A 16,673-nucleotide genomic window follows, 5' to 3' on the forward strand; every position below is an offset into this window, starting at 1 on the left:
ACGGCGGCCAGATGTGGACACACTCGGGGGCTGACACAGCACGCGGGAGCCCGCGCGGCCGCGAAGGGCCGTGGCGCGGACGGGCCGAGGCGGCGTCACGTGGAGCGACCGGCAGGGGGCGTGCGGCAGCCGTCACTCCACACAGTCAAGGACGCAAAGGAAAGGGCCGGAGGAGAAAGCCGCGAGGCTGGAGGAGAGCCCGCTCCGCGGGGCCGGGAGCGCGCGGGCCGGGAGGCGAAGGGGCCCGTGCCGGGGGCAGGAGCCTGAGGCGGGTGGCACAGGAGCCACGCGCGGCCTCGGAGCCCGACCTCGAGAATCGCCATGAAGAGACCCCTGAAGCGGCTGGAGACAGGCGGCGGTGCTCCCTGCGGAGGCGCGGACGCCGCTGCCGCCGGCTTCCCCCGAGACCAGCGGGGCCCAGGGACAGTGGAGGGAACCCGTCGCCCAGGACCCTGGCGGTGACACGCCCCTCACCAGGGCGCCACAGACGGGCCACGGCAGGGAGCCGCTGGGCGCCGACAGCACCAGGCAGGGCGGGCGCCCGAGGGAACGGCTGGCCAGCCCAGCTCCAGGCTAGCTCAGCCCGGCCCGCGCCCAGGACAAGGGGTGGCAAAGGGTCCCCGCTCCCTCTCAGGCCGAGGCTCCCTCGGTGGGCGGGAGGCCAGCGCCTGAAGCAAGGTCGCCCACAGGACGTGGCTCCGAGGACCCTTGCCCTCAGCAGCGGGAGCCGCGAGCAGGTGGGGGAGGCCCAGACGGGCCGGAGCACCGTGCTGCTGACAGCCCCGCAGGCCGCGGTTCTGCAGGATTCTAATGGCAGGAGGACTAAGTGTTACAGGGGTAAGTAGAAGAACGGAGAAAGCAGTGCGACGGCAGTGTGCACCCAGGGGCGTGCGCGCGAGGCGGGGGCACGGAGAACCAGGGGGCGCACACCACAGTGTCCCCTGCCGCCTGGCTCTGAAGCCACACCTGGCCACCACGCCACACATGTCCCCGGGCGGACGGCCGCGCGTGGTGCCGGGCCTGGGGCCAGGCCCCTCTGCACAGAACACAGGTGTGCGTCCGTGCTCTTCCGGGGGCGGGGCGGGCCCCGCTGTCCTTGACCCCAGATCCACACCTAAGACTCTTTGTTCACCTAACAGAGCACCTGGCCACTCGCGAGGTGGTGCTGGGAGACAGATGTCTCCTTTACCTGCCCGTCTGGGGGACTCAGCACAGGAAAACCTCTGCGGGGCGAGGCTCGTTTCCCTGTCCTGCAAAGGACCCATGCAAAGACGACCTGTGTGAGCCCCCACCAGGGGTCCCCAGCTGACCATGAGTCCCCGAGGGGCTGGGTGACGCCTCCTGCAGTGATGGGCTGGGCGGTGGGGACCTGCACGGGAGCCTCAGGCCAGACTCACTGACCCGTGCAGTTCAGACCTGTGTGTTTCACGCCCTGTAAACGTGGCCCGTTTCAAAGAACAACAAAAATCCCAAGAACCATTCGGGCCTGGAACAAGCATCGCCGCCAGCCCGTCAGCCCCTCCTGCTCGCTCGGCCCCCAGCCTCACGCTGCTCCTCCGACCCCCTGACCGTGGACCCGGGGGCCTGGGCTCGGACCCCAGCTGTGCCCCTTCCACGCTGTGGCAGTGCAGGCTGCCTCCTTGGGGTCCCTGTGTCTCCGCGGCCATGGCACCAGCATCGGAGACCGAGGGGGTGAACACGTGACGTTCTGAGGGCAGAGCCGGCAGGGTTACCAGGCGGGGCCACGGCGCAGGACCGTCCGTGACACCTCGGGAGCACACTGCACAGCAACACCTCCACCTGTGTGACACCTGAACTGGGGCTTTTCAGAGATTTCAAATGCCGAAGACACAAGGGAGGCTCCAAGCGCAAGGCTGGACTCGGCCGTCCGCGAGCAGTCCCAAGGGACGGACTGGGGACCTGGACTCAGTGTCCGCTCTGCCAGGCCCCGTTTCCCATGGCCACTACCCAGAGAAGTCTCGGGAAGCAGGGCGGCCGGGGGGCCGGGGCGCCCACCTGTGCGTCCGTCTCGGGGAGGGGCCCCCGCGTGCTCAGCGCCTGCATGGCCCGGTCTCTCTCCAGGGTCACGGCCTTCAGCACCACCTCCTGGTCACGCAGCTTCCGCTCCGTCTCCTGGAGCTTGGCAGCCACCTGGGCAGAGTGCGGGGCTCGGCTCAGGACTCGTTTCACACTGGGGGGGGGGGGTGGGGGCTGCGGGAGCAATGCCGGGCCCCCTGCGGGACGCCAGGGGTGCACTCACCTGCTCCTTGGCCGTGGCCAGGCCCCGCACCAGCTCCTCCGACTGCTGGTAGCGGTCCCTCTCGACGTGGTCGCAGCGGCGCTGCCAGTCCAGGCCCAGCTGCACCTTCTCGCGCTCCAGGCTCTGCTCCCGCTCCACCGCCAGGGACAGCTGCCGCCGATACCTGGGGCGCCGAGGCCCGCCGACGTGAAACGCAGGGGGCATGGCGGCCCTGTCCCCCCCGGGCCTCCCGGGGCCGGCCTTGGGCAGGGGAGGCTGGCCGCGGTCTGTCACGGGCCACGGCCGGCAGGCACTTTCACGACGTGGGTGGAGGAGAGACAGCGCCTGGGCCGGGCTCAGGGACCCCGGGACGGAAAGGGCGCTACAGAACTCGAGAGGCGGCAGCAGCTGGTGAGGACAGGAGGGGACAGAGCTGACAGACTCGACACCCCGGAGAGTTCCACGGCTGCGGAGGGCCTGGTCTGGGCAGGGCGTGCGCAGAGCGCGGGCCGAACGCGGGCACCCCGGCTCCGTGAGCCCCACGCCGCCTCCCGGGAGCCCGAGAGGTCAGCCTGGGCGGAGAAGCCACCTCAGTATGAGGGAGAAGCCCGCCACAGCAGGGAGGCCACACCCCGGGGTGCAGGTGCCCTGGTGGACGTCGTCACGCTGACACGTGCTGACATGGATGACGCCAGGCCCAGCAGGTCTGTGACACGGGAGCAGGACACACACCCACACACAGCCTCATCAAGACAAGTGACAATCAAATTACTGCCGGCCACCGATGGAGGGAGAGAGCCCAGTGGAGGCAGGGGCGCTGTTGTGCGGGCCACAGAACAGGGCCCCAGAGCCCCCCGAGTCACGCCGGCTGCTAGGAGGCACTGTCTGCTCGAGGCGGGGGCCAGCCTGGCACCTCCACCTGTGAAAGGGGGCTCCGGGGGCAGGCGGGGGCGGCAGGCGGGCTGACGCCGGGGTGTGGAAAGAAGTGCTGGGGGCTGAAGAAAAATGCGGACTGTGGAAACTCTGAACTTGACTTTTAAAAAGTGAAAAGCATCAGGAATAACTGTTAGAAAGGGTATAAAATTTTTCTTCTCGTTTTCAAGTTTTAATTAGAGAATAGTGGTCTAATCAAAGTATATGAAAGTAACCTGTAGAACGAATACTAAAAAGGAGAAGAGAAACACAAGGTTGCAAGAGTGTTAAATTATACACAAAAGGTAAACGTTATTTAAAGGCGGCCTGAGCATATTGTAAATCTCGGAACAATCGAAATAAGCAAAACAAAGAGATGTCACAAGGCAATAGTAGAAAGAAAATGGAGTCATAAACAGTACTCGACTGATACCTTAAAAAGGAGGAAAAAGAAATGAGAGAAACAGGAAGTGAATAGCGAGCTGGAGTTTGAACCCAGACGCAGCGACAGCACTAACTACGGCGGACGGGAAGAAGCTGCCGCACGAACCGCGGCAGCGAGATGCGCACCCCGCGCAGGGCGCCGGCAGGGCGGGGCGGGGCGCGGGCCACGCAGACTCCGCGTGGCCTGGGGCGCGAGGCGGGCGCCCCACCGAGGAGCCGTGGGAACGCCGAGAGCGGGCACCCCGTGAGCACGTCAGAGCCAGATGACGGCTAAGCCAGGCACATGCGCAGACCTCGACGCCCGTCAGCAGGGGACAGGACCGGCGGACAGAAAGCCGGCGAGGACACGGGAGGCGAGGCCACCAGCAGCCAACTCGGCCTCACCCACCTTTACGGAGCCCGGACCCCGAGGTGGGATCCGCTTCCTTTCAGGCCCAGTAGGTGGTCCCAGAGAGGACAACCACGCTAAAGCCACCAAACGAACGGACAGAACAGTTAAAGTCACGCAGGGTGCGATCTGTCCAGGATTAAGTTATAGATCCGTAATAAAAGGAGATGAGTAACAAAACGGTACCTGGAACTTTCAGCGACACGTTTCTAAGTAACCCGTGGGTCAAAGAAGACATCGTGAGGGAAGTTAGAAAATGTTTTAAGCTGAATAACATCAAAATTTGTGGGCTGTGACTAAGCGACACTGGACGAAAACTCACAGCATTACATGCTTGTATTTCTGAGAAAAGGGGGGCCCGAGATTAAGCAAGATTCCACTTCCGGAAGCCACTGGGAGAACCTCGAGTCAAAGCCAGAGGCGAGGACAGGAGCGGACGCCGGCCAAACGGCAGCGGAGCGGAGAACGCGCCTCCCACCCGTGCCCTGCGCCGCGCTTTCCTCGCTCCGCGCACAGGGGGCCGGGACGCGACTGTCCTGCCTTGCGACCCAATCCCCTAAGACGGCACCTGGCCCCAGGGTGGCGCTCAGTGGGAAGGTGGGTGTTGGGGACAGTCACCTCACGACGTCCTGCTGGCATCTGGCCAGCTGCGCCTTGAGCTTCGCCTCTTCCTCCTGCAGCGACTGGACCTGCAGGTCTTTGGCGGTGGCCTCCTTGGACAGCTGAGCGACCTGGGCGTCCCAGGCAGACCTCAGGGCCGAAGCCTCTTCCCGGAGTCTGCCAAGGTGAGCGGAGAGCGTGGGCGTGGCTGGCTCGGCCCCCCCACGCCCTGCACACTCATCCCGTCACACTCAGCCACACCCGCACATCCACGCACTCGCACACACGCACAGCCCTCCAAAGCGATGCTACAGGCCGGTGTTTCTCCCACGCCCACGTCCACACAGCCGGGCACAGCTGAGGAGATGGCCCGCCCCAACGCGGGTGTCACCAGACCCTACGACCCGCCACGCCCGTGCCGGCTGCCGGGGGACAGTGGGCCCCGGGTGTCCCCCGGGCCTGTGGCAGCACCCTCTGACTAGTCTGCTCTTCCCCCCTCGCACGCAGCTGACACGTGTGTTCCAACGGAACGGTGACTCGGGGTCTACAGAAACCCCTGACTCTGGGGCAGACCCTCCACGAACGGGATAAAGTTCCTAGGAGAAACACCTCAGCAAAGACACGCAAGCCAGGGAAGCCGCAGAGCCGATGAACGGAGGCTGCCAGGCGTCCGACGGGCAGCTGGGCCGTCCCGTCCCCAGGCGGCACTCAGTGTGCGGCAGAGCAGGTGTCTGCGGCCACACGGGGCTCTGCCAGGGCCACGGGCTGCGTGGGCGAGCTGAGGGGAGGCCAGCGAGGGCCGTGGTCAGCACCCGGAGCGGGCGTGGGCGGGAGTCACGTCCCCACGGGCAGCCTTGAGGACTGGTGCAGCTTGGGCTCAACCAAGGCTAGTGTGGCCATGCGAGGGCCTGCTGAAGGGCCCAGTGGCTCCGCTCGGCCCTGCCTGGCCCTGGCCGGGTCTCCGCCTGAGAACCGCGAGCCCACACACGCCGGCACACGACGGGGGACGTGCGCTGTGCCCATGGCAGACGCGGCTGTGGTGGGCGAGGCCTGGCCGGCCAGGACCTGCACGTTCACGGCAGGCAAAGGCTGGAATGACCCCCGTGTCCACTGACAGGCGGACAGACAAATACGACGTGGTCCACCCAGGCCATGGAATGGGGTTCAGCCCCAGAAAGGAGGGGACCCTGACACAACACGGAGGGACCTCTCATGCTCCACGAAAGAAGCCGGACGCAGGACGAGTGCTGTGTGGGCCCCACACGTGAACCCCCTAGAGGAGGGAGGAGGCGGTGGGGGCGGGAGGGCGCGCAGTTGCTGGTCCGGGCAGTTTCCACTCACGAGAGGAGGGTTCCGGGGACAAGGTGGTGACATGATGTCACCCAACGACGTGGATGAGCTGCACACTCAAGACCAGCCAGATGGCGAAGGGCCGCGTCCTTCCCCACACTCAAACGTACGACGGCACCCCGCGCGCACACACACGGGAACTGCACGCTTCCACACGAGCTCGGCGGGGAGAGGGCTGGAGCTGCAGCAGCGGCCGCCGGCCGTGCCCACGCCAGGCCCGGGGCGCACGGGGGACCCGGGCCGCATGCCCACCTGTCCGTGGCGGCGTCCTGCTCCCGCGCGGAGTCCGCCCGCCTCCACTCGGCCTTGCGCAGCTGCAGCTCCAGGGCCTCGCAGTGCGCCTGCAGCCCCCGCACCTGGGCCTCCAGCGCCTGCAGCTGCTCCGCGTGCGCGTCCTTCACGGCGGCCAGCGCCACGTCCCTCTCTCTGGCCAGACGGTCGAGCTCCTCGTGCCTGCAGGACAGTGTGCACGCAGGGGCTCTCGGGGCTGCTCCGACGACCCCCGGCCCTCCCCGCTGAGGTCCCCGGCCAGGCGCGGCGCCTCCCTGCAGGCCGCGGGCTGCCTGGGCACCGCTGTAGCAGCCACTCGTTCCTCTGCTCGTCACTCGTCACACCGAATTCCGACCCAGCGATCCCTCGGACTGGCCCCGGCCGCCCCCAGAGCTCAGAGCCCCGCAGAGCAGACCAGAAGCAGTGCCTCGCGCAGCGCGCCGCTGACAGCACCCCCGGCAGCAAAGGCCCACCCACAGCGCCCCCCACGCCCAAACGCCCACCCGCAGCGCCCCCCACGCCCAAACGGCCACCGCGGCGCCCACGGGGTGTCAGTTCCGGGGCTGCGAAGTCCGTGCGGGCAACGCCCACGACGGAGAGCCCTGCATCCCAGCCCCAGCCTCTCTGCTGTCCGTCTGCGTGAACGCCCGTGTCGCTACAGGTCCACAACTTCACGTTTCTTCACAGGGAGAGCGGGCTCAGACGGAGACCGCCGGCGCGGGCCGGGGGCGGGGTGCCCGGGCATCGCACCGCGATGCGGCCACTGCCTGGCCCCTGTCACTCCTGACGCCAGTGCCCCTGACACGCGGGGAATCACACCTGCTTTTTACTGCCTGACTCAGAACCTGAGAGGCTCTGGAGAGGACCGCAAACGCACGCAAAGGACAGCCGTGCCCCCACTGCGCCAGGCGGAAGGCCGGTGGCCCCGGGCGCGTATGAGCAGCCCCACTGCCGGCCCGGGCGGCTCCAGGCAGGGCCAGGTTCTGCTGGGGGCTGCCCACACCCCGGATGCCGGGCCCAGGCACACTCACTTCCTCCGGAACGTCTCCTCCTCCTTCCTCCACGTGAGCTGCACGCAGTGGAGCTGGCCCTCCAGGTCCCTGATCCTGGAAAGCAGCAGCGTCCATGAGAAAGCGGACAGGGCCACGTCGCGCCACCCTGGCCCAGGTCCCAACGGTGGCTCCGCAGCTCCCCACCCCCCGCCCCGAGGGCCCGGGAGACCGTGCGCACCGGGCATCCTTCACAGCGGTGAGGTCACCTAGCTCGCGGGCACTGCGCTGCAGCTTGTCCCGCAGCTCGGAGCTGGCGGCCTCCGCGCTGCGCAGCGACTCTGCAGCCTGGGCCCCGGCCTCCCTCACGGCTGCCAGCTCCCTGCTCAGCTGCTGCACCTGGGGAGGCGAAAAGGCTTCAAAGCGAGGCTGCAACGGAAATGCCGGGGGCGGCAGAGGGCCACCTTGCCACCTCATTGGGACCGGAGTGTTCCCACGGGCTGGCCTGGTGGAAGCAGGAACCGCCTCACCCGGCGCCCGGGGCAGGCCTGCACCCCAGGCGTCCCCACCTCCTCCTGCTGCCCCTCCTGACAGGACTGCCCACCAGGCCAGCGAGCACGGGGCAACTCCATGTGGCCCTAGGCGCCTGGTGCTCAGGAACCCCAAGTGAGTCCCTGTGCACAGCCTGCTCCGAGGCCGGAGCCGGGGGGGCGGGGGCGGCGGGCGCCCAGGGGCCTCGGCTGGGCTGGGGCTGAGGGCGGGGTGGGCTCCAGTGCACAGAGCTGCCCGCATGCTGCCCCTGGCCTGACCTGCGGCCCCGTGAGGGGCCGGTGGCCTGGGGAGGGCCCTTGCCGACCGCTAGGGCAGGGTGTCCATCTCGCTGACATCCGGGTGGACGCCTGCCCAGAGGGACGCACTCGGGCTGGGCCTTGGCCCCCTTCCCCTCACGGCCTGTCCCACCCCCGGCTGCTCAGGCTCCTCGCCAGGACCCCGGCTGTGTCGGCACGGGAGGCTGCGAGCACTGGGGCCAGGAGCAGGGCCTTCAGACAGGCGCGACCCCGGCCTGGCCCAACCCCCGCTGTCCACGGGGACCGGCGCAGCACCCCCTCACCGGTGGCAGGACACGGGGTGCCTCGGCCAGGACCGGGATGGCAGTGTGTCTGGGGAGGGGGAGGCGCGGCCCCGGGCTGCTCTGGCTGGGCAGCGACCGGCACTCCCGAGGGGCCACGGCGGCGGGCACCTCGCGCGCACACTGGCCCCGGCTCCGTGCAGAGGGGGCAGCCTTTGCTCGAACCCCGACTCCCAGCTCCGGGGCCCCGCACTCGAGCCGGGCTTCTCACGCACGACGGCGACACCGCTACCTGGAGCTCGTGCGTCAGGACCGCGCTGCTCGCGCTGTCCGCCTGCAGCCGCAGCTCCCGCTCCCTCTTCTGCAGCTCGGACTCGAACTCCAGCAACAGCTCCTGGGGCAGGAAGGCTCAGGGTGACGCGGACAGCGGGGGCCCCGCAGAGGCCCGCCGCGCACCGCCGCGGCAGGGGCACAGACACCGGAGGCCCGCGAGCGAGGGCGGGACCTGCCCCGTGAGACCCCCCCCCCCGCCCCCGCGTCCCCAGGCGGCTCCCACCGAGGACGAGGTCTGTCACCCCCCCGCAGGCCCGTCACTCCCTGCTCCGCGTGCGGGGGCTTCTGGGCGGCAGGGCGAGAGCCGCAGCCGCAGCCACGACGGAGGCCGAGCCCCGCCGGGAGCCCCGCCGGGAGCCCCTCCCGCCGGCTCCGTCCTCGCCGCGCAGACGGCGGTGCAGCAGCCCTGCCCCATGGCCCGGCACCGCCCCCGGCTCCGCTACAGCACGGTCCTGACACGCGACGAGCACCTGCGCACCTCACTCCTGCTCAGGGCTCTGCCGGCTGTGGCCACCAGGGGGCAGGCGGGGCCGGGCTGTGACCCACCAGAGTGAGAAACCCACCGCCCCGGACGCGGAGACCATCCCGCCTCCCGGCACACAGGGCGCCACCTCCTGGCCACCTCTCCTGCCGACCCTCTGAGACCAGTCCCTCACCTCCCCCGCCCTGGCGTTCAAGGCTCAGCCCTGTCTACACTCACCCTGGGGGACACCCCAGGCCCCCAGCCCCGAACCCCATGACCCCCACCTCTAGTGTCCACCGGCAGGAGCCGCCGACCATGCAGCCTGACCACCCGCCCAACCCCGCCTGGTGCTCAGCCCTCGGTGCCCACCTCCTTCACCCACCCGGCCCAGCACTGTGCCCCTGCTCTGCCGTCCAGCTGCACCCAGCACCCGCCCGCCCCCCGACCTCTCAGCTGGGGCTACAGCAGCCCCTCGCCGTCTCCCCTGCCTCACAGTCTGTCCTCGGCCCCACAGCAGATGATCTAAAACCACAGCTAGGCTGGCAGGTGCTCTGCTCAAAGCCACCAGGACTGTCTCGTTTCCACTGAGCCCTGCACGGCACCCCCTCCTCAGCCCCTGCCTGTTAGACGCTGGCCCTCAGCCCTCTGACCCGCAGGAGGCTGCCGCTCCTCCCATCCCTCCTCACCTGCAGCCGTGAGCCACGTCCTGTCCTCAGGGGCCCTCCCCAACCACCTTAAAGGTTCCTCCCCCACCCCCCCCCCCCCGGCCACTGTGTTACACAGCTGACATCCCTCGAGACTCTGCGACTAGAGGCTGTTCTGCTCAGGTGCCGACTGCCTCATGGGAAGGCCAGCTTGCTCCCAGAACAGGCGGGCCCAGGTGCTCACACGCTGACCTCATGGCCCGGGAAGGTGCCTGGCACCTGGCACGTGGTCTGGGTTCAAAACCTACTTGCTAAACAGGCGAACGCATCAGTGGGTCATTCGGTCTGTCCTCCAGCCAGCAATCAGTCTATCCTGGAGCACTGTGACCCCAGCACCCAGCACAGCGCAGGCAGGTGGACCCGCGGGCATTCGCTGCCACACAAGGGGACGAGCTCACAGTCCAACGGCTCACGCAGCACCGCTCTCGAGAAGGGGCGGAGACGGGCACGCCACACGGGCTGGCACGGGACCGCAGGCCGGAGCCTAAGAACGGGCTATAGGCAGCCACGCGGGGCGGGGACGGCGGCTACGAGCTCCCGTGCCAGAGGCATCCTGGGCCCAAGCGGCAGCCCTGCACCTCGTGCAGGGGACTTCGCAGCCGGCTTAGTGCCTCGGGCCCCTGCCCCCACCTGCGAAGTGCAGATCGAAGCCTCTGCTGCGAGCAGACACATTCACCCAGGTGCGCGAGGAGCTGCATGGAGGCGGTTTCCGTGAGCACCCGCCGTCGCTGGGACAACACGAGCTCGGCACATCCTGGCCGGGGGCCAAGGGGATCCCGCCACCCTGGACCAGCTCCTACATGGTCCCAAGGGACACGGGCTCTGGCCATAAATGCAGAGGGTGTCCTTCAACCAGACCCCAAAACAGCTGAGCATTTAAGAGGTTAGACTGAGAGTCAACAAAACCAAGGAGAAATTTTAGTGACAGGCCAAAGTGTCACCTATCAATAAATATATCTAAGTGTAAACTTATACATATTACTTTGCCAAAAGAAATATAGTTACCACAATTTGAGTTCCCAGTTCTTTTCTACAGTAAGTAACTCAAGTTTTAACTTTATAACACTTCCTTCTGAAACAAACGAGGGAGAAAATGTTACCGTGTCCGAGGTAGGAGAACGCGGTGGGGTCATCACCTGGAAGACCTAGGCAGCCACTGGGTTCCCTGCCAGAGGCGGGCACCGGCCAGGAACTCAGCTGAGCCTTGGGTACCCGTCACCTGACGCCATCTCCCTCCCCAGGCACTCTGGCCAGGCCGGATGAGGCGCCAGATGCCGCACGCCGCACGCCGCACCTGCCTCTGCAGAGCGAGTTCGCCATCGAGCTCCTCCAGCTTCCTCTCCAGCTTCCACGTCAGCTTTTCATACTGTTCTCGCTGCCGGTCAATCTCACTGCCCTGGTCACTGCAAAACACGCAGCGTTAGAAGCGCCACACTGAGGAGTCCCCGAAGAACACGTGCCGGGCAAACTCTACAAATGTCAGCCAGGGCTGCTTTGCATGGCTGGCTTCAGCAGGACACAGGGGACAGCACTTCTCCCCACACCCGGGCCTGCACTACACCCGGACCTACGTGCTACACCTGGGAAGGTGACGGCCAGCAAAGGACAACAGGAAACGGGGCCCACAACATAAGCTCGAAGTGCCCAAGATACAACCTCAGTTTCCTGGTCATACCAAAAACCAGGAAAACCTCCACTCGGGTGAAAAAGACAATCCCGACAGCAGGTACCAGCCCCAGGGAGACAGAGGCTGAAATCATCCAAGGCAATTTTAAAGCAGCCACCACAAAAACGCTTCAACAAGTGACTCAGTGCACTCTTAAAACAAATGGAAAACAGAAGCTGTCAGCAAGGAAAAAGAAGACACACAGAGACCCGGCAGGAGCCAGAACCACGATGACAGGCTCCCTGGGGGGCTCGGCGGCGGGGGGAAGGCGGCAGGGCACCCGTGGCCTGGACAGACAGTGGGCGTCACCCGCTGTTACCTGAGTCCCGGAAGAGGAGGAAAAGAGGGCAGGGCCAGAGACGTATTTTGAAAAATAATGGCGAACGCTGTACCAAGTCTGGCAAAAATAAACGAGCCAAAGACCCAACGAGACGCTTCACAGAGCAGCGCGAAGCGCCGTAAACGTGCTCCAGCCGCCGTCGCCGGGTCTGAGAGAGACCGGCGTCCCCATGGAGGCGCCCGGGCCACTCAGGCCGCAGACGGGGTGGCGCGCACCTGCCTCCATCCCTCCGCGTGCACCAGTGTCATCTGTAACAAGGCCGGGGACAGCCTGGCGTCAATGGCGGTGGTGCGGGCGAGAGGTGCCAAGACGCGTCCCTCCCTGCTCTGGGCGCGGCTGGCCTCGGTGCGACGCGACGGGGTGAGGTTGTGTGCAGGGCTGGACACGCGGCGTGTTCCCTAGCACTGCCCCGGGATGGGGACGATGTGCAGGGCGCCGTGCGCGCTCTGGGCTTCCCCGAGGGCAGCGTCTCCTGGGACTGGTGAATCTGCTGCAGGGGCCCTGGAAGCCCGTGCATCGTTCCAGGCTTGCTGGCGGGGAGTCGGGGGCTTCTGCGCCCCCGAGGTGGTCCCTCCTTGCATCTGACCTGCCACGGAGGAGCACCGGCCTCTGTCCTGCTGGCCCGCTCCATGCCCGTCTGCGTGAACGGCCAGGTGGCCTGAGAGGGAGCGGGGCTCGTGTGTGCTCGCGGAGAGCGGTGTGTGCCCCACCTGCGGACCCGCTCCAGCTCCAGGCGGTGCTCCTGCAGCTTCTGCCGGTACCGCTGCTGCAGGTCCTCCAGCCGCTGGGCCTCGCGGGTGAGCGCCTGCCTCAGCTTGGCCGCCTCGACCCTCAGCTCGCTCGCCTCGGCCTGCCGCGCCTCCTCCAGCCCGCGGGCCTGGGCGAAGGCGGCATCGTAGCGCTCTAGCTCGCGGTCCCGCTCCTCCAGCACCTGCAGGTTGTAGACGAAGTCCTCCTGCAGGCGCCGCAGCCGGGCCTGCGCCTCCCGCAGAGCCGCCTCCTGCAGCTGGGAGCGCTGGGCCTGCAGTGCCCGCCACTCCTCCTCCTTGCGGGCCAGCAGCACGTCCAGGGCCTGCTCCGAGGGCGGGGGCGGCGGCATCACGCAGCTGCGGGAGAGAAGGCGAACAGGACTCCATGACGGGTCTCGCAGTCCTCCAGCAAAGCCCGCCTCAGACCCCAACTTCGGGACAGCTGTCGCCACAGGAAGCAGAGGCGTGGGGCCAGGGTCTGCCATCCGGTCATAGTGTGAACACCGCAGCGCAGTGAGGCGAGTGCCCTGAGGCCCAGTGGATCGGGGGCACACCAGGCCCAAACAACGCGGGTCAGAAGTGGCGCATGGCACAAGTGACACACACGCTGGAAGTAACACAGGTGAGACAGGAGTGTGATGTGCCACAAACGACACACATGTCACAGTAACACTCATGTTCGAAGTAACACATTTTTAAGAGTAGTGTGTTAAAAACAACATTCACGTCACATGCGTCATAAATAATAACCAGAAGCGACACGAGTGTCAAAGAGGCATGTGTGACAGTCAGCGCCGGAAGCCACACATCGGAAGTGAGCCACGTCACAGGCGACGTGCATGTGATCACACTCGCCGGCCCGAAACCCACCGCACACGCAAGCCCCGCTGACCGCGGCGGAGCCACACGGGGAACAGCGCTCCTGCCCAGCCCCGTCTCGCCCTCAGGAGCGGCCACCGCACGTCGGCATTAGTGTGGGGACTTGACCGCCCCCCCACAAGATGCCACCCGCACTGCTGCAGTCTGGCCGAGTGTCTGCCGTCACAGCGCCTCCCACAGAGTGCCCACGGCCGCCCCTCCAGCGAGGCCCCTCCTCGGCGCCCTGCATCGGTCACGCAGGCCCCTCCAGGTGACTTCTGGTTTTGAAACCTGATCGCATGACGCCAAGCTCGCGGCCCCAGCCATCTCCAAGACTGAGTCCCACCTATCTGCACACAGAGGCCCTAGGACCGGCCTGCCGTGCGCCCACCACGGTCCTTCCCCCAAGCCCCAGAATTTCCAGCTACTCCTGGGAGAGACACCAGCTTCTAGCAGGACCCCCGGAAGCCACTGCCCTCCGGACCGCAGGCTAAACCGATCCACAGAGGGAGGCGCCACATGCTCCGCGTCCCTTTTCACCGCCATGGAGCGTCCGCCAGCCTCTGCGCACACCTCACGGAAGGCGGACCCCAAAAGCTCAGGGCTGCGACTGCCCGGCTGGAACCGGCAGACTCAGAGCCTGCCCCTGACCTGTCAGTCAGCCAGCAGATGTCCCCGCAGGGACTGTGCGAAATTTCTGGGAAAACTCTAGAAACCTCCGGAGGAGAGGGCCCACTGTCAGCTCGGCCCTTGGCAAGGTGTCGTTCAACCAGGGCATCAGGGAACCAGCTGCCCAGCAGGGCAAGGCCGGGCCGCCCCCGGTCCTCGCATCACGGGACGGCCTCCTCTGAGGACCAGCGAGCTCCCAGGCTCTGTCCCCGCACTGAGTCCCCATCAGGTGTGAGGAAGGTGAGGCCGCGGGCTCCAGCAGACACCGCAACAGAGACCTGTCTCGCTCAGCACTGCGCACAGCACCCCGCACCCTGCTTTCGCGCCTTTGCTGAAGGTCGCCTGGGTACAGCTGGGTTCCCTGTTCTGCGGCTGTGGCCACTGGCGATGGCAAAGCTGGTGTCACTGTCGCTACGGCCTTCTCTCCCATCCTTCCCTGACTGCCAGACGGTACCCACACCATCCGTGAAACCCGACATGAGACGGGCAGCAGTCAGAGCTTAACTCCACCGCTGGCACTCGCTGTGGTGGGCAGCACCACTACAGTGCGGGGTATGCGGTGCTTTTTTACTTGAATTTACACTCGCCAAATTCCCTTGCCTCAAAAGTGAACACGTGAGAAATAAAAGGGAAGAGAAACTGAATTGTCTCATAGTTAAGAACTTAACACCCTGCTCCCCTGTAGAACCACAGCGATGTCTCACATACCAAAAACCTTCAATCAGTGAGGACTCAGAACTAAAGAGAAACAACGAACCTGACTACGAATGAATAACAAACACGCTAAAGCAACTCTGTAACACAGGACTCCGACTATGGATGCTAAAGATAAAAACAAAGGCCACTGCATGCAAAGGTAACACTAGCTAGTAGGTTCGTTTCTCACAGAAACATGGACGAGCAATTCTAGTACCACTTTCGGTGTCGTCTAAGGCTGAGCAATTAAGTAAATCTATTTAAGCACGAGAGCCAGACTTAGAGGGAAGAAGGAATAGAGAACGAGCCCTGTGATAATGGGCTGGATGGAGGCGGCAGCACGAGCTAACAGTTTCATGCACAGGCATACAGACCCAGAAATCGATACAGATGGGCATGATGCATACCCACAAGTGCTTCCTAGCTCTGCCCACTGAGAAGCCGAAAAGCAGGGACATTTCAGGGGCAACGAGCTCGCCCGCACCCAGGCCTCGGCGTCCAAACACCACTGTCTGCATAGAAAGGAACTAGAACTCCTTGGAGAAAGGGCTGCTCGCAGGCGAGCCGAGGCAAGCACCTGCAGAGCCTGGAACAGATGGTGGCGCCGAGAAGCAAGCAAGTGCTCAGAAAGGCTGGGGCGCGCTAAATGGACCCCGAAGCCAACCTGCACGCGCTCCGAATGCCCAAATCTGGACAGTCAGAGCAACGAAACAAATGACAGTGATGGATTACAACCTATGGAATAAAAATAAAATGTCTATACCAACATAAATAACCGGGTACATAGAAAAATGGGAAGGAGAGAAGTTTCTCACAGTAGAATCCCAGCTAATACATGTGGAAGGAATAATGGAAATGGGAAAGTCGCCATTTGGCAAATATGACATGAATAATTGTTTCAGAAATCCCTCACTTGTGGTCGCTAAAATCAGTGACAGGCAGCATGGTTAGAAACAAGATAGTCGCATAGTCTCAGAGTATCTCCCCACAAGTCACTTATTATTTACAAAAGAAAAATGGTAACTTCATGATAAAGACACCTGGCAGATGCCACCTAAACCGTGTGACCAGTTAGTGATGGGGCAAATTGGCATCAGGAGCCTACTGATAAGAGGCACTGAGAACATACTTTCAGCGTTGAGGTTTTCTTATCAAAAACACATTACTTAAAATTAATCATGAGGAAACATTACATAAACCCAAACTGAGGGACTTCTACAAAATAACTGACCCGTGAAAGTCAAAGCGAGACTGAGGAATTGTTCCAAGTAAAGATTAAGAAAATAAGGATGGTCCTGGATTGGACCCTGTAGAAGAGTAAACTTAGATAACTGAACAAATCCTGTATATTCGATTAGTGTTAATTTCGTTAGTTGGCTAAACGTAATGTGGTAATGGAAGAGGCTAACGTTTTGGGGACTCTCGGCAAAAGGTACAGGGTAAATCTCTGTGCTCCTTCTGCGACATTCTAGTAAGTCTCAAGTAATTTTCAGCCTGGGGGCCCAGACTGCCTGGGCTTAAACCCGTCCTCACCGGCTGAGGAACTTGGGCGCACGCCCTCATCTTTCTGCGCCATTGCGTCACCAGCAGCGCCCCCATCGCTGCGTTGCCTGAAGGGGCTGAACGATTTGAAGCGCTGCAAACAAAGCGTGGCGCCAGCGAACGCCCGCAGACCGGCCGCCCGGCCTGCCGGGACGGACGCAGCAGGGAACAGCCCCAGGGACTAGGCAGGTGCGGGCCCCACGGGGTCCAGCCCGGTTCGGGCCTCTGCGGTCCCCTCAACACCAAGCTGCGTCTGGCAGGACTTGAAAGTCACGAGTTTTCCCAAGGAAAGAGACGACATCGTGCAAAGTGACACAAAAGACCGCGAATAACGGCACCTCGCGCGTCCCCACCGCTCCCTCCCGCGTCGGGGCGCCGCGCCCTCGCCTGCA

The 16,673-nt window shown here is 64.5% G+C and overlaps 1 protein-coding gene across 15 annotated transcripts in view; it reads right to left on the minus strand.

Moving 5' to 3' along the window:
- The window catches only part of CCDC57 (coiled-coil domain containing 57), a 57,347-nt gene that overhangs the window by 40,402 nt on the left and 272 nt on the right, over window positions 1–16,673 (minus strand). For 10 of the 15 annotated variants that reach the window (XM_036222679.1, XM_036222681.1, XM_036222678.1 and 7 more), the window contains exons 1-9: window positions 12,478–16,673; window positions 11,056–11,164; window positions 8,554–8,655; window positions 7,434–7,591; window positions 7,235–7,309; window positions 6,186–6,386; window positions 4,602–4,760; window positions 2,261–2,423; window positions 2,017–2,151 (exon numbers count right to left, since the gene is read on the minus strand). In XM_036222679.1, coding sequence (XP_036078572.1) covers window positions 2,017–2,151; window positions 2,261–2,423; window positions 4,602–4,760; window positions 6,186–6,386; window positions 7,235–7,309; window positions 7,434–7,591; window positions 8,554–8,655; window positions 11,056–11,164; window positions 12,478–13,193 — 1,818 coding nt within the window. In that variant the 5' untranslated portion in view covers window positions 13,194–16,673. Of the gene's footprint in view, window positions 1–2,016; window positions 2,152–2,260; window positions 2,424–4,601; window positions 4,761–6,185; window positions 6,387–7,234; window positions 7,310–7,433; window positions 7,592–8,553; window positions 8,656–11,055; window positions 11,165–11,746; window positions 11,954–11,982; window positions 12,008–12,477 lie in introns of those variants that run through there. The other 5 variants (XM_036222686.1, XM_036222680.1, XM_036222691.1 and 2 more) reach the window with 5 other exon arrangements.

The sequence above is a fragment of the Rousettus aegyptiacus genome, unplaced genomic scaffold (genome assembly GCF_014176215.1).
Source record: "Rousettus aegyptiacus isolate mRouAeg1 unplaced genomic scaffold, mRouAeg1.p scaffold_m13_p_6, whole genome shotgun sequence".
Classification (NCBI taxonomy): domain Eukaryota; kingdom Metazoa; phylum Chordata; class Mammalia; order Chiroptera; family Pteropodidae; genus Rousettus; species Rousettus aegyptiacus.